General features: G+C 41.6%; 1 protein-coding gene across 1 annotated transcript in view; it reads left to right on the forward strand.

Annotated features, from left to right (window-relative positions):
- ODAD3 (outer dynein arm docking complex subunit 3) overlaps positions 1-18,784 on the forward strand; it is a 177,985-nt gene extending 159,201 nt beyond the window's left edge. Inside the window, exon 14 of the mRNA XM_086962741.1 lies at positions 17,308-18,784. Within this exon, the coding sequence (XP_086818867.1) occupies positions 17,308-17,438 (131 nt within the window). The 3' untranslated portion in view covers positions 17,439-18,784. The remainder of the gene's footprint in view (positions 1-17,307) is intronic.
- The last annotated feature ends 3,097 nt before the right edge of the window (positions 18,785-21,881 follow it).

Here is a 21,881-nt window from a genome sequence, read left to right on the forward strand (position 1 = left end):
CCCTGTAACATTTTATTTTTTTATTGAATTTCAAATTTTTTATAAATTTTATTTCCAAACTATAATAAATCCTGTAACCTTTGCTTTTCCAGTGAATATAATTGACCCCATTAAGGGCTATAACTATCGATACAAATCATGATTGCATTGCACTCTTTCAAAACATATGATGGCAGGTGAGAAATAAAACCAGAAAGGAATTGTGTAGACATGGAACAGATTTGATATATCTCATACTTACAAAATCGGTCTTTTAATAATGGACCCGTCTTGCCATAAATGCAACAAGCAAGATCTCAGATACAGGGTTTACCGCCGTATTAATTATGAATTGATCTTGCACTTCACACTTTATAATTATCTTAAAGCACTACATATCACAATGCAACAGGCAATGTAACATGAAGTGATGCAATCAAGCTGTTCATTTTAATTCAGAGTTTGTCTAACTGTGACAATTACCTATGAGAAAGATCTATGTGAGACCGAAACGCATAGGGTACCTGCCTAAACCCTGCGAACATGATCTGGTGAATTGTACAATAAAATCATTTGCTGAACCTCACTTTTGAGTGCGGCCAGACTTCTTTGAAGTGGTTGGGGAATATATATATATTCCCCAACCGTGAACAGGAACTACGTGCCGTGAACAGGAACTACGGTTTGAAACGCCTAGGAGCTTTTTGTCACGTTCTGACAATAAATTAACTGCTTAAGAAACCAAGAAGTGTGCCGCGATATTTTCTTTTGTGTGGAATATTTACGAGACACTGCCCTGGTCTCAACGTGTGTTAAGAATAAAGTCAAAGGGACATGGGTGAGTAATTGTTACGGACAGAGGGGTCCCAGACTTAAGGAAGTAATCGGTATGAAGAATACCACAAGAATAATTAACAATCATGGAAAAAGAAAGAGAAGACAAATCGTAAGTGCAGTGTTTTTATTCACAACGCACTAAGCAACCTTTTTATGGTTCACTACGTGCCGTGAACAGGAACTACGGTTCGGCACGCCTAGGAGATTTTTGTCACGTTCTGACAATAAAACAACTGCTTAAGAAACCAAGAAGTGTGCCGCGATATATATATATATATTTATTTTTTTATTTTTTTTTATCCTCATTTGCCGTCTTGCCGCCCACAACTTCTTTCTAATCCACCACTGGGCTGTTTTTGTCTCTTAGGCTGGATTAGAGTAATGGGGCGTAGACAACACATATTCTTAAGTCTGGCCTTCCTCTAAACTGTCCTTCTTGGCCACCTGACCCAACATGTGTGTCCTCCACCATCTCTATTTATCGTCCTGGGGTAGTCCATATACCAGCGAGACAGGCACGGGCTTAATCATCGGACTTTAACATAAATGTAATTCAACCAAAATTTAACAGGAAGGGTATCCAAAATCCTCTATTTCTTTAGAGCGGTCTAACATATCAAGCTTAGCCATGTACCTCATGGCCAAAATCCAATCCATTAAAATAGGACTAAGTGGTGAGACCCATAGTTTACATATCTCTCGATGTGCTAGCAACATGGCATAAAAAGTAAGTCTAACATTATTATTCAAAAATCTATTTTGTAAATCATATCTCCCAGTAATAATTAATTCAGGGCTTAACTCAATGCATTGGTTCAGAGATTTCGAGAGAGAATTACTTACGTCAATCCAGAATTGATTGATATTTGGGCAAGATACAAACATGTGTAAGTCATCGACATTTGGAGCTTTACATTTTGGACATCCGACAATCCCTCCATCTTTAAATTTAGAAAGTCTATACGGAGACCAATATGCCCTGTGAATGGTAAATAAAAGGTTTCGCCTTAGATTTGCAGGTTTAACATTTCTGTATAGCATGCACATAGTTACTTGCCATTGGTCTTCTGTCGCGATCCTTGGCAAGCTATCCTTCCACAGGGTCTCTGGTAGATCGAATGGTCCATCCTCCATTTCTAGTATTTGCCAGTACCAGAAAGCTACTTCCTTCTTAAAAGCCCCTGTCTCCAATTTTAACTCGAAGTCATTTTCTGTTCTGATGTCTGATTCCACGTGATTTGCCCAGCTTTGAATCTGTAAGTATTTGTATTTTGAAAAAACTGGACCCCACATTTGCTGGCAAAAACCCCAAGAAATTAAATTGCCATCTTGAAACAAATCTTTCCACCTTTGCAAAGCAGGTTCCTTTTTCAGATATAATGCTAGCGCGTCTTTTGTCCAGGAAGGAGCTCCAGGAGATTCCCATATTGGAGCCATATGGCTGAAATAGGGGAGTTTAGATATTTTCCTGATTTTATACCATATCTCGGCCAAGTCTCTCAAAGTCTTGAGTCTCACCTTTTTGAAAAATTTAGGGTCTGCAAACTTATACAAAAAACCAAACTCATGGTATCCTGACCTTTTCAACATTATTCCAAATAGTCCGCCGATCTGAGAACTAAGAAGGGTACCAAACAACATCCTGCAGTTTTTTAAACAAAAAGCCCATGCATAAATTTGTATATCTGGAGCCGCCAACCCTCCCTTATTTACTCTCCTCCTTATTTTCTTCCATGAGATTCGAGAGGCCTTTGACGCCCAAATGAATGATGTTATCATACTCTGTAACTTAACCAGCCATTCCTTTTTAAAACCCAACGGAATAGTCTCAAACAAGAAAGTAATTTTAGGTACAATCACCATTTTTACAAGGTTAGCTCTTCCATATAATGACAGGGGTAAGTTCATCCAGCCTTTTAGCGTGTCACCAACCTCTTTTTTCACTCTGTCCAAGTTAGTTTTTGCCAAATCTTCAATTTTTTGGGTAACCCTAATCCCAAGATATCTCATTACTGCTGTAGTTTTTACCCCTCCCGTATTAAGATTCCAAGTCATTATTTCAGTTTTATCTTGGTTTAACTGATATCCAGAGATCCTACCAAAATCCTTTGTTGTCTTAACTAGATTTTCCAAAGAGCCAACTAAATTAGAAGAATAAACAATAATATCATCTGCATATAGTCCAAGTTTCTTTGACCAGTCCATCACAACAAAGGGGGGTATCTCTTCTGAAGCTCTGATTTTACATGCAAGAGGCTCTATATATATGTTAAAGAGCAAGGGTGATAAGGGGCATCCTTGTCGGGTGCCCCGCATTACTCTAATAGGAAGTGTGAGAACTCCGTTTACCAATACTCGTGATGTCGGTGCACAATACAGAGAAAAAATAGATTGCGTAAATTTGTCTCCTAGGTTGAGATAATGCAGAAGTGTTTTTAAGTACACGAAATTAACTCGATCAAAGGCCTTGGCAGCGTCTAACGCGATCACTGCCAAGGGGTATTCATACTTGGAGGCTAAGTCTATCATGCCTATCAAAGAGTAGGTGAGTTCTTTTAAGTATCTCATCTTAATAAAACCCCTTTGATCTTCATGAATCAGTTTATGAATGATTTTACCGAGCCTGTCAGCTAGGATTTTAGAGAAAAATTTGTAGTCACAATTTAAGAGTGAGATCGGCCTATACGCATCCATATTTTTTGGAGATTTCCCTGGTTTAAGTATTAGGACAATAGTTGCCTCGTTCCATGAGCTTGGAATTGTTACTTCCCCTCTAAAAAATGTATTATAGAGATGACATAGTGTGGGGACCATTGTATTCCCTAAAGCTTTGTATACTTCTGCTGGAAGGCCGTCTGGCCCAGGGGCTTTTCCTCTTTTGCTTTCCTTAATCACTTTCATCACCTCTTCTTGAGTAATTTCCTTATTTAACTCCAACATATCCTCCGCTGCAAGTGGTTTTATTAGGGGTAACCAGCTCTCAATCTCAACCTTATCTGGACAAAGGTCCTCTGTGTAGACATTCGCAAAATATTCCTGAAACGCTTCTACAATTTGTTTCCTTTCTGTTATGACTTGACCTGTGCCCGGATTCTTAATCTCTTTAATTTGATTCCGTATAGCATCCTTCTTGGCTTTCATGCTAATAACTTGCCACATCCCTCTCCGTAAGAAAAGTGTGCCAACTGACTAGCTTCCCATCTTTCTTTGACTCTTTGAGTAAGTACTGCGGTGAGTTAAACCTTTAAATCTAAGAGCTTTTTCTCCCATGGACCCTCTGGAATGCTACCTCCCAAGGGAATTCGACTAGTTTCACAATCTCGAATCTCTTTTTCTAAGTTTGAAACTAAGCTGTAATACAGTCTTCGCTTTTTTGCACCCAGGGCTCCCATTCTCCCTCTCATGAATGCTTTGCAAGTTTCCCAAACTATATCTTCCTTAGCTGTCCCCACATTTACGTCTAGAAAAACTTGTATCTCCTCTTTAAGAGTTTCTAAAACTTCTTCATCAGCTAAAATTGATCTTGGAGGACGGGGAAAACATGGCGGCCGGCTAGGAAGCGGGTCGCGGATGTCCGGAGCGGTGGTGATGTCAAAGTGAGATCGGCGGTCAGTTGCTAACAATTTTGGAGGGCGCACATACCTTGGTGCACGCGGGACTGTTGAGCTCCCAAAAAACGAGCTATTGAGCGAGTCTGGAGGTCGTTTGTCGGTTGGTCTGTGGATACCTGCAGCGGATGGCGGAGAACTCGGCTTTGCTAACCGCCGAGAGTGAGGGGGCGGAGTCGCGTCATTTGCCGGCTGGGAGCTGGGAGGGAGCGGCGCAAGGAGTCAGCAGGGGACGCCGAGTGCTGGCGAAAATAGGAACGCCAACAAGTGGAGGGAGAGGACGAGGTGTGGAAGCCCTAACGAACACTCCCCCTGCTGTTTTGCAGGGGAGCAGCAGTACCTGCATTGAGCCCAAGCCTAAAGCTGGCGAGGAAGCCAAACAGCAAGTTAAGGACACCGGTACTGAGCAAGTAAGCAAAGGGCTGGAAGAGGGGGGTAAAACAAGATACCAATTGAGGAGCAACAGACTGGAGGGACAGGGTGGTTTGGTGGGGCTAATTAATTCTGATAAAACTCAAGGAGGCTTGATTTCCTATTCATTAGAGTTTAAGAAGGGTGCTAAAAAGGGTGCAACAAAAGAAGAGGCTACTCTTAAGCCCGCTTCTTACAAAACTAAGGACTCCCCTTCAAAGAAAGGAAGAAAAAAGAGGCAAAAAAAAGAAAAAGCTGGATTCAAGGCCCCAATAACTCCTTCGCTTAATTCATATTTTAAGCCAGTCCCAAAAGTCCTGGTGCTGAAACCTGATTCTATCTCTCAATCTCAACACAGGGTTGGCGAGGGGGCTGAGTTAGATGAGGCAGCTGATCATTCACTGAGTTCTATAGAAGAGGAACGGGAACAGGAACAGGACTGGTCAACCCTCTTAACACCAAACCCCTTCCAGGTTCTGGAAACAGTGATGGAGGCAGATAAGGGGGAAGTTATCAGTGTGGACGCAGAGGCATCCATCGAGCAGAGATTTCCATCCACTTCACCAGACTCATTAGTGGAAAGTTTAACTGTGGTCTCTGCTGAGCTGAGAGAGAATGCGAGAGAGGACATATTCACAAAGCAAGACGAAACTCTGATTAGTGGAAAAACGTTGATTCCCTCAGAGGAATTTGGCTCAAGTCAGCAAGAGAGATTTGCTTCAACAGATGTGTCTGTTATAGAGCTGTTAAGGAAATTGGAACAAGACATTCATCTAGGTTTTGAAGCCTCCAAAAGGAATCAGGAGCGCATAAGCGCCACATGTACATTGTTAGAAGACAAGATTGACAAACTAACTATACGTACAGGAGAGATGGAATCAGAGATGAAAGTTGTACAGGGAAGAGTTCTGGATAATCGCAAAGAGATAGAGACATTATACTCCAAGGACAGAGAATTGGATGAAAGAGTAGAAAGGTTGGAAAACATGCAAAGGCGCAACAACCTAAAAATTCTTAAACTTCCAGAGGGAAAAGAGGGTGCGGATATAAAGAGCTTTGTAGTACAGCTGTTGAAGAAAGAATTATCACTAGTTGAAACTGAGGAAATGCTGAACCGAGATATTCAGCGAGTACATCGCGATCCTTTTAGGTTGAATCCAGACCGTGCTAAGCCAAGGAAAATTCTGATTAATTTTGCGACATATTCGCTAAAGGAAAAAATTCTGTCACTTGCTCTTAAGAAAAAGTTTATAATGATAGAAGGAATATCAGTAGACATTAGGTCGGATTTGTCTCCAGCCACAGCAAATAGGCAATGGGAGATGGGAAAACGGTTGATACCCTTAAGAGAAATAGGAGCCACGGCCCAGCTAAAATTTCCCGCTTTTTTAAAAGTAATGTGGCACAATAAGATGTATACATTTCGTACAGTTGACGAGGTAGACGCCTTTCTGGATGTTACTCGCGATGGATAGAAGTAGAATACTGACCATGTATAAATAAAATTGTAGTAAGAGACATCACCACTGTGACATCCACTGGCCTAGGCCATGGGAGTTATGGTTGGGTTTTCCGGGGAGGGAAATGTTTGTGAGGGGAGGGGAGGGAGAGGGTTAAGGGAGAAAAAAAAAATATTCCTCATGAGCTGTCTTGCTGTAACATAATTAGAAGGAAAATTTGGGCAGTGCATGATGAGCAGGATTATTAATAAGGAGCTAAGGTTCCTTACATGGAATGTGAATGGCCTCCGGGTTAAATCAAGGAGATTACTAATTTTGAAATATTTAGAATATTCACCAGCTCAGGTTATCATCTTGCAAGAGACACATTTAACACAAAAGGAAAGTAAAGAGATATTTAGTACCCAACAAAAATGGATTGCAAATGCTATTTTTACATCCCAAGATTTGGTTACAAAGGGGGTGGCTATTTTGATTAGAAAAGGAGCCGACATAGTTGTCGAAAATAATTCAGTAGACAGTAGAGGAAGATGGGTGATTTGTAAATTACGACTGTCGGGTGAAGCGCTTGTAGTAGCCGGTTATTATGGCCCGAATGTGGACGATCCTACAGTTTTAGAAAAAATTGAATTGGAGTTACTGGAATTTTCAGGTCAGATTATCATGGCAGGAGACTTCAATACAGTATTAGATGGCAAGTTGGATAGAACTGGCAATGTTAGGGCAATAGTAAATAGTAAAATGACTGCTAAGGTAAAATCAGTTATGGTCCAGCTAGGGCTTTGTGCTATTTGGAGATTTAAAGCAGCACAGCAGTTAGGATTTACTTTTTATAATAAAAAATATAAACATAATTCTCGGATAGATTTTTTTCTGGTAGACACTAGGTTGAAAGAGCGAGTTACAAGCGTAGAACACATAGGGGCGCATCTATCAGATCATTCTGCAGTGAGTTTAAACTTAAGTTTAAAATTAGAAGAGCTGAGTCCGGTTTGGAGACTAGAGCGATATTTTCTTTTGTGTGGAATATTTACGAGACACAGCTCTGGTCTCAATGCGGGCACCCACTAAATCTGCGCTCCCGCTGCTACAGGACAATTTGTGTTTATGTGTATATATATATATATATATATATATATATATATATATATATATATATATATATATATATATATATATATATATATATATATATATATATATATATATATATAAAGGGTTTATACTTACCTGTAAAATACTTACACTTTTGTGGGAAAGGCATGCGTGGTAAAGGCATATGCATGATAAAAAATGTCATGATAAAGGCATGCGTGGTAAACACATGCGTTGTAATGACCGCATTGTAAAGGCATGCATGGCAATAGCATGCGTGGTTCCGTTATACAATCCTTTCCATCAAGCTGTTTCTAGAGAACAAAGCTGTTTAAGTTGATCAGTACTCTGCTGAAAATGCCTTTAAGATCAACAGCTCAAATTCAGGCTAGTATGAGATCCTGGAAATTAATTTGGACACTCTCACCAAAATCAGTTCCAGTAGAGTCAGTGGTGGAAAGTTCGTTTCCCCATTCCTGTCACAAAGGATGGCATGACCACACTCACCCAACCATTATAGAAATGTTGCACCCTCTACAAGGTGTGCCTGAGTTTCCTGTCGCTATCCACTTACCACTTGCTTCCTCTACCAGTCCAAGGGATTACAGGTCTAGTCACAAACATAGGAGATTCAAGAAGGATATGCACTCAGAAGACCTTCAAAGGGAGTAGCACTGAATAAAGGAACAGAGAAATATCATCACTCCAGAAGGACTTGACTATTTCAAATAGGAGCCTGCCAGCGATGACCTAACACGATAGGACAAAAGAAAGAGTATGGCCACAGTAAAAGAGCTAGAACGCTGATTATGTCTCCTCAGCATTATCATTGGGACACTTTATCCTCTTCAGATTAGTGATATCTGGCAACACGAACACTGTATGCGCTCCTTTAGTTTTTTTTCTACCAGTAGATTATGTTATTGCCTTCCATAGGTTACAACCAGAGCAGCTAGCAAGTTGAACATCAATAGAACTACATCGTCCTATGAAACACCATTGATCTTTGACACACAAGTGAGGCTTTGAGCTATACCAGTGGTGAAGGATATCTTGCCTATTTGAACCAACTGCAGTCACGGTAAACATCCATTTGTAAGCGGTCATTACATCGCGTATCATTACCACGTAAGCGTTACAACGCATGTGCAGTAATAACGCGTAGCCATTTCTACGCATGTTATTACATCGCATGCACTGTAACAACACATGCGTTGTAATGCGGACCACATCGTTGTGGACATGCACCGATCACTGCCCTTCTAACGACGCAGGAAGGAGAACAGAGGGCACGTGAAGAGAGAGGTAAGAAGGGCTGTTTTTAAGGGTTTAGGTTAGGGGGAGGGTCATGCAGAGGTTAGTCTTTTAGGATTAAGGGTAGTGTTGTGTTTGTTTTGGGGTTTAGGGTAGTGTGGGGGGGGTCGTGCAGGGGAGTGTTTGAGTGTAGGGACAGGACTGGGGGTCGGGGGAGGGTTGTGCAGGGGGTAGTGTTTTAGGGTTTAGTGTAGTGTTGTGGTGTTTGTGTAGTGTAGGGTAGTGTTTTAGGGTTTAGGGTAGTGTTGGGGTGTCGTGTAGGGTAGTGTTGCAGTGTACGGAGCTGACGGGGGAAGGGTGAGGGTCGTGCAGGGGGTAGTTTTTTAGGGTTTAGGGTAGTGTTGTGGTGTTAGTGTAGTGTAGGGTAGTATTTTAGGGTTTAGGGTAGTGTTAGGGTGTCGTGCAGGGTAGTGTTTGGGTGTAGGGACAGGACTCGGGGTCGGGGTAGGGTTCTGCAGGGGTTAGTGTTTTAGGGTTTAGTGTAGTGTTGTGGTGTTTGTGTAGTGTAGGGTAGTGTTTTAGGGTAGTGTTGGGGTGTCGTGCACGGTAGTGTTGTAGTGTAGGGAGCGGACTGGGGGTCGGGGGAGGGTTGTGCAGGGGGTAGTGTTTTAGGGTTTAGTGTAGTGTTTTGGTGTTTGTGTAGTGTAGGGTAGTGTTTTAGGGTTTAGGGTAGTGTTGGGGTGTCGTGTAGGGTAGTGTTGCAGTGTACGGAGCTGACGGGGGAAGGGTGAGGGTCGTGCAGGGGGTAGTTTTTTAGGGTTTAGGGTAGTGTTGTGGTGTTAGTGTAGTGTAGGGTAGTGTTTTAGGGTTTAGGGTAGTGTTGGGGTGTCGTGCAGGGTAGTGTTTGGGTGTAGGGACAGGACTGGAGGTCGGGGGAGGGTTGTGCAGGGGGTAGTGTTTTAGGTTTAAGGGTAGTGTTGTGGTGTTGTGTAGTGTAGTGTTTGGGTGTAGGGACAGGACTCGGGGTCGGGGTAGGGTTCTGCAGGGGTTAGTGTTTTAGGGTTTAGTGTAGTGTTGTGGTGTTTGTGTAGTGTAGGGTAGTGTTTTAGGGTAGTGTTGGGGTGTCGTGCACGGTAGTGTTGTAGTGTAGGGAGCGGACTGGGGGTCGGGGGAGGGTTGTGCAGGGGGTAGTGTTTTAGGGTTTTGGGTAGTGTTGTGATGTTAGTGTAGGGTAGTGTTTTAGGGTTTAGGGTAGTGTTGGGGTGTCTTGCAGGGTAGTGTTTGGGTGTAGGGACAGGACTGGAGGTCGGGGGAGGGTTGTGCAGGGGGTAGTGTTTTAGGTTTAAGGGTAGTGTTGTGGTGTTGTGTAGTGTAGGGTAGTGGTTTAGGGTAGTGTTGGGGGCCGTGAAGGGTAGTGTTTGGGAGTAGGGACAGGACTGGGGGTAGGGGCAGGGTCTAGGGTAGTGTAGTGATGGCTGAGTAGTGTAGTGTTTGGGTAGTGTTTTAGATTTTGTTATATGTAGGGTAGTAAATTTGTATTTAGAATTTAGTGAAGTGTTGGAGTAAATGTATGTTTTTATTACTAGGCAAGCCTTTAGTTCACATACATTAACACTTGCAAGGTAAAGGTATGCGAACTAAAAACTCGCGTAGTAATGGTATTTGCAAAGTAAAAACTTTGTTAGTAAAATGCTGCGAAGTAATGGTATGCGAAATAACGAGTCATATTCGCACAGACACTCCTGGCTCTGCTCTCAGTAAGACCTTTAGAGTAAAACATATAAGAAAGTACAGAGTGACAGATACTGACACCGTTTAATGTGAGACGCTCCTCTGCCATATCCCTTGTGTCTGCAGTGAAGGGATGATATAGTGATCCCGGAACATCTTCATCACCGCCACTGGTAGAAAATAGGAGGGTAGGTGCAATTGGCAGCAAGGTTTACTAAATGTCAGCCACAACCAAGATAGGGTCCATCGCATCAGTCCTTTTTGGAAACTTTGGACACTCCATTCTCACTCGCTGGGGTTCCATGCAGCAGATTGCGGAGCAACAATTGAGGGAGAAAAGAGAGTATTTTCATGAAATTTCAGGTGATTAAGGAAATGGCTAACTTGCAGCTCTTGACAGCTGTCACTGGCCTTCTAAGAAAGTCTTCATTGCATGGCTTAACACTTTTAAATCTTGAAGTGCTACAAAAGGCCACATGCTGTTGATGAAATATACAGAATGAAGTCCAAAGTGATTATCAAATCTGTGGGTAGTTGTTTAAGGGCTATGGGTGAGCACACATCTTATTTTGGAAAAGGCTCCCAGGATATGCTGTAGTAAACACTTTTTCAGCGCCAAAGACCAGTCGGGGGTGGGTAAGAAAACCATTTGCTTTCAGTGGCCACTGCAAAGGCTCGTCCCCAAGACTCCTTCACCTTGCTGCTACCGCGCAGTGTGCAACAGGGAGGGAGCATTTTCTATCATATTTGAGCATAGCAAACAATAACAAGACAGGCGGGGCTGAAAAATCCAGACTGGATACAAAAAAATAAAATCTGCTGCTCTCCCCCTCCATTCCATCACAGTTGCCAAGACATTTACTCATGCAAAGGCTTGTGCAGGAGGTGGATTGAAAAAGGTGGTAAAGGAAGACCCAAAGGAACAAGGGCATTTTCTCACTACCTCTTAAATCAGAAAAATACTGAATTGGTATCATTTTTTAGGAATCTGAAACTTTTTCGAATCTTAAAACGAGACATATGATAAAACATTTTTTCAGTTGAAAATGCCAAATTGGAGTGTTTGGGACTGTAAAAGTGCTTAGTCCATCTGGCCCCACCCCATTCAGGCTGTCTTGTTATTAAGACATTTTTTTCAACCTTCTCTTACAATCTGTCAAGACTGCCAGAAAGGTCTCTTCATGCCTGACATTTTAATGGAATCCATGGACACTGTTTAGATCATACAAAAAAGATCAGACATTTTAAAAAGCTTTTGTAAGTTATGGAACAGTACACTCTGGATTGATTCATCCAAACTTACAATAGATCGATCAATAGTCCCTTGTATCATAACTTGCAATCAAAAGTAAATACTTCTTTGCCAGAAGCATAGTCCATTAGAGGGAATGCTGTCTCTTCTGGTCATATAAGAACTGTCCAAATCCCCCACATTCGCAAAGTCCGTTACCTGGAGATCAGCACCTGCATTTGCAAACAATCTGTATGGATTGTGACTGCAGGGCAGATACCTCGGTAGACCAGTTGTCCTCGATAGGTATAATTTTTCATGTCTTTGTTAACTATATATATCACAAGTTTTCTGCCTCCACTCTTCTGGGATTGTAGTTAGGCTTGATACTGCGGTCTAACAGAGAGAATCACAATGGAGAACTAAATCGTAGTTCTCCATTAAGGGTAATCTCTCTATGTCCAAAAGCATCCCACACACCTCCCAGAGAAACAGAAACTTAGTTCAGATTAGGTTTTTGACCTTGGATTCTCCTTTTCTGTGTGCTCCAAAACAAAGTGACTGCAAGGCATGATGGGTCATGGCAGCTTCTGGAATTGTTCAAGTGTCAACGACTGTGTTAATTTGACTGACAGCCCTTTTTTTAGGTCTGGCCTGAGCCTGCGCATGCGCTGCTCTGGCAAGACATTTAGTAAGCGGCTTCTCGCAGTGCTACCAAAGAGGCGACCAGCTTGCGGTCATGCTCCGCCTCTACCTCTGCGCCCGCATCTCTCAGGGCTTTGCAAAGAGCGCGTCATCATGATCGCTTTCGTTTTCATCGCGATTGCAATGACCTTCGTTTTCACTGCCGCGCGGCATTACTTTTACTGCCGCGCGGCCAATGCTTGTTAATGTCATTCTCGTGCCGAAATTTGCCCAAGTTTTCCTATTGTGTCAATGCCCACAGCATCTTGAGCTCTCCCTCTTGTGACGAACGCTGCCCTGTTCTGACCCGGCAACGATCCCCTCCCCTTGTGGTACTGCCTCCCTCTCTCGTCGTACTGCTTTCTCTCCGTTCCCACAGGAAGCGCTGTGTCCAGGCTCTGCGCAATTAATACACAGCTCCACGTGCAGACACTACAATCAATACCACTCATCCGCAGAATCAAGGGCGCCCACGTGCCAGGGTCAAGACGTATTGAGTTCCCAAACCCCACTGGTATCCTCCTTCGCCGTCTCTTATCTAATCACGGTAGAGAGGCACATTACCCTGGCAATCCCCTCAGTTCACAGGGCTATAGGATTCCACGTGTCATCAACTATACATGGCCCGGCTTGAGATCGCGCGGTGTCTGGTGGCTTTCCATTGGCCACTGAGTAAACCCTAACATAAAAGTGCTGCTATTGCAGCATGTATATCCCATCATTATTTCTGAATGTTCTGCACCTCCTGGCGTTATGCTTTTCTCTTTTGTCTCCTACCCTTACCCACTGGTTGTTGCTGCGCTTTTTCCCTTATCTCGCACCCAACTACCTCTTCCTAATACTTTGAAACATATATGCTATTTAATAATAATGTTTAGGAGGCATCATAATTCACTAGAGACAGGAGTACTGGCCCCTTCCTTACTGAACATATGGTAATAAATAGCATATGACGCTCTAATGTAAAGATTTTCTAAAGATGTGGATGTCAGTTTTAAAGTAATGCCATCACCAGTGTAAGTAGTTAATCTAGTCTTTGGTTTCTTTGCCTTCTGGTACTTGATGTCTTGAATTTATTGTGGTTAAGTGAAACTACGAAAATAAATATGCAAAAACGGCCACGATTAGTTTAATATAGCTGATCTCCGACGTGAGATTGCCCGGAAGGCAGTATTTTTAGCTTGAGTAAGCAAAATATATGTTATTCCCACACAATAAATGATCGTTTCAAATCCTAGAAAAGTTTAGTTTACAGATGTATCTGACTCAATGACATCATGATGGCATGGCGCGGTTGAAGTGAATACAAAAAGTATTGGGGCACGGTCAGAGATATGGATAAAAAGAGCAAGATTATGAATTAATTTTTTGGATCTTTCACCTTCATTTAACTGCATATAAAATAACACCTAAAATAAAAATAAATGCAAGTTAAGGTAACACTTAAAAAATACACTCTTAAGTTATGATGAAAACTTAATGTGATCACTGCAGATGTCTGTGTGTCTAACAAGACTGTGTCAGAATTGTATCCTGATTGGTGCAATGGGGAATAGTTGCATGTGTTTATAGCGCTAAGAAATCCCGAACTGTGGCAAAATGTGAAGATACATTTAATGTTTACGGTAAAGCAAATGCTTTCAAAATATATTTTAGTAAAACGCAACCAGACAGTGGAAACATTGGATATAAGGACACGCTATTGCACTACTTCTTAAAAAGAATACGTTTTTGTCACCAAAATGCTTCTAATGACACTACCAATAAAGCCTATACTAGCTCCCCAGCAGCCCTTATATTTGCTGATTCAACGTCCCACATTTACATTTCTTTGAGGTAGCTGAAATCCTGGTAAAAGGCTTCTTTCTTCTTTAGCTTTCACTCAACTTCACGGCACAGGAGACCCCCTCTCCATGCCCTTTCAGGAGGAGTCCCCTCAAGGTCGTCATTAACTAGTCAGGGATGATTGTTTTTATTAACACAATGTATGAGAACTGTAAATTGTAAAATTAAAAATGCATGCGTCTTTCCGCAATAATCCCACCCCCTTCGCCTTCTGGTCTAATTACCTAATTGCTTAAAAGAGACTCCTTGGCACAGAGATCCCGTTCTGCCAGTCCTGCTTTTCCAGCAAAAACACAAACCATCCTGGGACTTGTAAACTTTTAATAATCTGCGAAAATCTACAAGACTGCCTTGAAGTCGCCCTGCCGCTGCATCAGTTGGCCGCTATAGCAGTGATTTGCAGTTTATTAATCAATATATACTCAGGCTGTTTCAGTTAACGTGTGTCTTTTTTAATTTGTGAGCACTATTGTGGAAGTTTAACAATACCAACAGAGATGCAAGCATCACCAGGCACAGGGCTGCTGCTATACATTTTCTGCACAGGTCTTTAAATTCAAGCCAGATGGGGATTCCCTTAAAGAATCAGCTACCATCCTCAGAGTTCTGGCCCCAGCCCATTGGGGGGGGGGGGGGGGTATTCATTCATCATAGTTACATCACCATACCCTGAACAGAAGATTATTTTCCTGCTCTTTTATTAAACTTAGCAGAAATAAACCAGAACAATCATTGACATAGCCAATAGGTCTCGCCTTTGGGATCTTATAGGTGTTTAGTTATGCAGCACAATATCCTTGATGCAACAACTTCAACTGTTGCATGGCTAAACACTTATAAGGTCCCAAAGGCGAGACCTATTGGCTATGCCAATGCTTGTTTTATATAGGAGCGCCCTTTCTCTCTGTGTGCTTCCTCGTTTAAAATGCAGTTTTTGGGATATTGTGGTCCAGTAAAATGTACTTTTCTATGACCATTCTCCCTATGTGTTTCCCGTTTTAAGAGCTGGTCTTTTTAATGTTGTGGTCCAGTCAAATGTGCTTTGCATTGACTGTCTGGTTAAGAATTGGCTGCATTTAAAATGTGTAATGTTGCTTCAAACAGGTATATTTCTTATTTACATGATTTTAAATTTGGAAAAAAACTCACAGAAGCTTTGTTTTCTGAGGTTCCATGGGTACGCAAATAAGTTATTACTGTTTTTGAGTTCAGAGCGAATACCCAGGCATGTTATTTATTTCCTTGGCGCCCACAATGACAAGCTACAATAGGCCTTCTGCTGATCACAGGCATAGGAGTCTCTCACAGACCACACCCTTACACATGTAACAAAAGAGAAGTAAGCAAGAGGATCCACGAAGAAAAGAGGTTAAAAACAAAAAAGGGATGTGTGCTTAATTCAAGCATTCCATATATCACCTTTTGTGGCATCTAAGAAAATCTCTCTTAGGTAGAGTAGGCCCGGTACTTGGTTTTGAAGCTCATTTTGCTACATGACTAAATCTGTATTTCATTGATGTAGATAGGGGCTAAGAAGGCTTACAATGATCTGGGGTTACTAGTATTGCAGTTAAGAAGGGAGATGTATGGAAGGTTAATTTCAAGCCCTTACTATTCTCATGCTTGCACTTCGTCTGTATATGGTTTTATTGATAGGGTATGTGCTGCATTTGAGACCATTGGTCCCTATAATGTGAAGTAATGCAATGCCATCCCATAGACTGATGTGGAAAGAATTCGAACCTCACAAATAGATGGGTGTACCAGTGCTTTAGTGAACTGATGCAGAAGTCGACGAATGCCTCTGTGACAGGAAGTTAGATTCTGCAAAAGTATATATGGAAAAAAGGAAAATTGGACTTCTACCTCTCATACAGTGGCAGAATTCTGATCGTTTCAGGCCCACCACCATACAAGGTCCATCCAAGAAATACATTCATGCTATGGGTTATCAACTTTCCCTCTAGCTTAATTCTATAAAGCTCCGTAGCCTTGATGTCTATTGAAGCTTTTCGGATACCTAACTCCTTACCATACCTTGTCAGGTATGAAATAATTTCTGAGACAGTCCTGTGTTCCCTAATTTAGACCAGAAAACAATTGTCCTGCTCGTGTGGTACATAATGCACATTTGTGCCTATTGGTAGTTAAAGTCCTACTTGCAATTTTGTATTTGATACAATGCTCTGAAGTATATTGATATACTTTGCTGTTTGCCTGTGTGGATATTTTTCCTGAAGATCACGGTCTTGTATCCTAAGGCTGTATGAGCCGCAGCATATGTCGACATGTTGATTGCTGTGGGCATGTTTTTGTTTAAGGACGTATTGCCCCATTACAAGATTGATCTGAACTGGAGAGGGAGATACCATACTTAGAGGTACCTATTTCATCCAGTATTTCCGCCTTATTTACCCGGCATCGTGAGCTTCTTATCCTGGAATGGGGAATAACATGCAGGACATCAAATTGCTGAATTGATTATCACGTTATTACCGAATTCTGGGACTTTTACACACCTATTTTCCATTGATTAAGCAGGTGGAAAACGTGCACAGTAAAAGCATTAAGCGTTACCAGGTGTGTTCCTCACACCTACTAAAACAGAGAATTGTGTGGGTTGGTGGAGATACCATTTATCAGAATGGTTTCATTACTTTGTAGTGCAAATAGTGCTCTGGAATACTTTTTAATGGTTCTGTATCACCACGTATTCCTTATATAGTAGACCATGTATTAGGCATGGTAAAAACAGCATATTAACTGACTGATCAAGATCTATAAGATATTTCTGACTGATTGAGGTCACTCCCTGGGAATGCCCTGCTGGATTTGAATTTGAATTTAAAAATATGTATAAAGCGCGCGTTCACTGTGCAGTTTCTTGGCGCTAGAAGGTTCTTGAGCTAAGGCGGACACTGGGGGCTATGGGCTGAAAGCTTGTTGGAACAGAAAAGTCTTGAGAGATTTGCGAAACTCAAGATAGGAGGGGGAAAGTCTGACCTGGGGTGGGAGAGAGTTCCAGAAGGTAGGTGCCAGAACCGAGAATTTCTGACCTCCCGATCTTTTTTTCTTAAATCGGGGGATAACTAATAAAGATGCCTGTGATGCCTACATCTGTTCTCACACAGGATAGCTCTGAATTCTCAATCCTTTCCATTGATCTCCACAGATGACGATGATAGTGGTGATGACGAGGGTGACGTGGTGACCCGGGCTGCACTGAAGCAACGGTCCCAACAGCTCATCGAGTCAAAGACCAAGCGCCGGACCCGAATCAAGAAGAAGAAAGGGAAAATGTGAGCTGGCTTTGCTTCCATCTGTTGCCCGAGCATCCACTCATGGGCAAGCGGAGACACCTTTATTGATGTCCAGATGCACCTAGCCTCAATCTTTTTCCTTGTGGCATAACTTTTACCTAGCACTCAATCCTGCCCCACGGAGCTCTATTGCACTCTGTACCCATTCCTAACCTCTCTGGATTCTGTGACTTTTTTCTCTACACAAGGGATAGCACCTCAGAGTTTTCACAACAGATATCTTTAATTTGTGCCCAGGTTCTAATGCCAATCCTGAAATTCTGTGCGAGGCTCACGAACACAGGAGGGGAGAGATCAGAAGTCCAAGGATTTTCTGTTGCTCTTTGAAGACAGCAGTTCTCTACTTCGTATAGATGCATGAAAATACCCGGTGGATGATTTGTGCTTCCACACAGAAGCCACTAGTATAAATATGTACTGAGTCACTTATGTTACTATCAGTCTTATATGGAAGGCAGAAGGCCTCTTGGTCTTTTCTGGGGTTCCTGGCTATCAGCTGCTCAAGGTTCTTTTGCTCGACGGTGTATAGGAAACTTGCAATGCTACAGCATACCCTCTCCTTAATCTCTGTTCCATGATCTAGGCAGTTTCACAGAAGGGAGTGCTACATTGGCACTGGACTAGTCTTCCATGGCATATGGTTGTTTGCTGGAAGGAAGATGTTACTTGGACCAGTCTGGCTGACCCAATTCTTTATGCCAGACACAGCTGAGGCAAAGTTTTGTGCAGTTCCTACATCCATTCACCTCTCCACTCGCCTTTGTGCCACGAAATCCCTTGGTTTAAATTCTGCCGCTGGCTATGAGTGAAAACAATCAGATTCCCTAGCCTTCAGCCTAGAGTAAACATCCATTTACCTGTCACTACTTCTGTAGTATATTATCTTGAAGACCATAGTAGATAATGAGGTTTATTATCACAGGAGGGTTTAGCCTTCTCAACTTTTAAATACAAAATATGCTATTGTTGATGAGATTGTTTACACGTAATTAACTCCAACTTCTCCTTCCGTCCTGAATCGTTAATACATTCAGCGTACTTCAAGAGGGCTCTGAATTTGGACACAAAATCTGGAAGGGAGGGTAGGAAAACGAAGTTAATATTTCAAACAGAGTTCCTGTTTCCAATTAAGCATTGGACCTGGCATCTGTGTCCTTTGTGCAATTAAAATAATGTTTGGCACAGCCCACTATGAACTGCTTTGCTTGATGTTGATATAATATCTTAGAGCCTTCTTGACATGTCAAATAAGAAGTGCTCTTCCTTGAGAGAAAGTGAAGTTTTGGAAGAATTTGAAAGAGTTTTTTGGAAGCAGTGTCACCTGTTTATCATTCGACGGAAAACATTGATGAAAAAACATAAATGGCTAATCTACTGAAATAGCATGGGTCAGCCTCGAATTGGTAACTCACAATTATAGTTATCTTAAAGGATAGACATATCCTATCTAACCTATTGGGGGTTTTGTCAGTTTTGAGAAAGAAACATCATATTCCAAGAAGGAGCAGACCTAACGATTAGAAAGTATTTCTTCTTTTAACTTCAGTGAAAGATAGTTAAACATTGATGCCCATCCAAAATAACCAGATACTGAGAAGAATGAACTTCCATTGAGAATACTAAAGACTTATCAAACACAAATAGGTCAAATGTTGCCCAGAATTTAAAGCAGGGACCCCTAGTATTAAATTTAAAGAATTTTATTAAATCGATTTTAATATTATAATATTATTAATCATTTATGGTCCAAAACTGAACTCACCTGCCCTTTTGGCCCTTAAAAACAAGTATTTCCTAACTCAATGGCACTAAAGTAATTGACCTTAAATTAGAGAGATGAGTTGTCCGCTTTTGGATTCAAACCTGTGGTTTTTTTGCAGGTCACGGGCACAGATCTGGTCTGCCAGTTAAGCTATCTTACAGGACATTCAAAACATAGCCCCAGTTTTCTGCAAAAAATCACAAATAATCAATGGAAAGACTCAGACAACAAAATTCTAAGAGCTGGGGAACCAAACTGCCAGCTTCCTGTGGGCTGTCATCTCTGAGTTTTGCTTCAACTTCCCAACGGACACACTATTACTATTATTCCCTGATGTTTTGTTGTGTGTGACAGATTAATCATGACTTTGATTCAGATGCTGTTGTTTGGAGTCACTTTGGATTACCTTGAAGTCGCATTCGAGGACTACAGCAGACATGCCTTGACCGTTTCTGTAGCCTAGAGACTTCAGCAGGCACCTTTATCTCCTAAAGATACATGAGGAATGTTAGGAGACCTTGTACTTAGTCAAAGCCATGGGCATATTTATGGGTCTTTTTGAGACACTTCATTTTAGAATTGCCCTTTTCAGACGTCTAAGGCATATAGAGCTCCTTACAATATCTTCATTGCACTCATGAGCGTTGTTGCTTTCCTGTGCTAATGTATTCCTCATTTTCAATTTCTTCAACATTAGTATCGTAGGTAGAAAGATTCTACCAACACTACAACCCACATCATGTGTTAGCGAGATGCAGTAAATACAGCAGTTATGTTCTAAATTCACCTACCCTTTCTTCCATAGTTGTACTGCTTTAATATTGCTATGTCACTTAGCTCTCACTCAAAGCAAATGAGAATTGCCTTTGCAAGACCCCAGTTTCAATTACCTGTGCAGCCAATGTCTCTTTTCTGTGAAGCGTTAGTGTGCTATCTGAAGATGCTGCTGCTGGCAACTGTTAACATGCTGAAGCACATCTGACCGAGAAGGGCAGAGGGAACACACCAACGTGACACTGTCAAAATTAGAAATTCACTTACGCTTGTCACACAAAAAACTTAGAGTTCACTAAATACACAAAAATGCAACCTTTCATAAAAACGAAGCCATAGGAGTAGCGATAGGATGTCTTATGTACCTTCCCTGTTGTCTGCTGAATCGTTTTTAATGGCTCAGAGTCTGTGAGAAAGTAGCAGGCAGGGAGAAAGAGCGAACATGGCAAGGTTTAATGTAGGGCTCTACACCCTTTTATGTAATAAGAGCTACTTGTGTTCAATGGAAATCCCTCTGAACTACTTATATTATTAGAGCTGATGTAGTAGTAACCCCATCAGACAAGATAACATTAGTGGCATCCCTATGCAAGATTACTAGCAGTTATTACCTCTGTGCCTCAGGCACAGTTGCCAACAGCTATGTTAGTATGCGTTGCAATGTAGAAAGCTGCTACATGGGTAATACATAACAGCCTTAGCTGCTGTGCCCCGAGCACCAAGTTAATATTATTAGTAATAGTTTCCCCAACACAGTTTGATTTTTATCACTCAAATATCAGCTTTGAATATATTTTGGAAATTCAACCATTTTTATCCAAACATCCGCTTATGAATTCTGAAAATACACACACATTTTTCAATTTAGCTATTCATACATTATTTCAATCAATGTAAAGCTTCGAATTTGATTCACTGGGCTACACACAGGAGAGCTACATACAGGTAGCTGGAGAGCTACCAGTAGCTCAAGGGCTACATATTAGAGAAGCTTAGTTTAATGTGTGTTAGCTGGGCTAACACAATGTCTCAGCTTGACTGAGGAAAATCCTTGCTCGCAAGCATCCCCGATTTCTCCTTCCTGCCCCTTCAAAGTGCTTTGCGCTTCTCTGTGGCATGTATTGTTGCACTGAAGAAGGTAGATCATATTTCTGATAGATTACGAAACCTCTGTTGCCTCCATATTGAAGTCAGAATTGCCTTCAAAGCAGTTGACATCTTTTTATGTTAACAGCAATTCTGAAGCGTTCTCTTCTATAATCCTTGCCTTACCCAGAGATTCTCTCCTTCAGATGCCTCCTAGAACCCACACATTCCTTCATTCCTACCCTCTCATTCAACTTCCAGTAGCCCTCTTTAACATCTGCTTTGGTTTTCATATGTTGTAGGTATTCAAAACTTAAGCGCCATGAGACTTCCTGAGAGATGTGTGCGCTATACAAATGTCCCTGATTTGATTTGAGTGGAGTGCTCTCTCGGGAATTAACTCTTTGCCTATTTTCGAATGTCTTTCCTTTCCTATCATAATTTAATTGAAGTTCCATCCTACACTGTTTAAACTGAATCTACTTTAAATTGATCCGTGAACTTTGGAAAGTGGTTGAATAGCGCCGTGGGACGTTGAGCTAAGTTAAAGGTGTCTAATGCTGGAGTCCTGGCAGATTTTCAAGATAAACACTGACTTTTCTAATTATTTGCATTTATATTCACTGAATAAAATTATGTCTTGTGGAAATCCAGGAAACCTGTCGTAAGCCCAATGTTGGACACCCCTGCCCTTTAGTAATGTATTTAATAAACTTAAATATTGAAACTGCATCATTTAGTAGAGCCAAATTAGTGGTTAGTGCTTTTCTTTGAGAACGTGGGGTAAGGTAAACTACCAATAAG

Source organism: Lissotriton vulgaris, chromosome 1_1 (assembly GCF_964263255.1).
Source record: "Lissotriton vulgaris chromosome 1_1, aLisVul1.2, whole genome shotgun sequence".
NCBI classification, from domain to species: Eukaryota; Metazoa; Chordata; class Amphibia; order Caudata; family Salamandridae; genus Lissotriton; species Lissotriton vulgaris.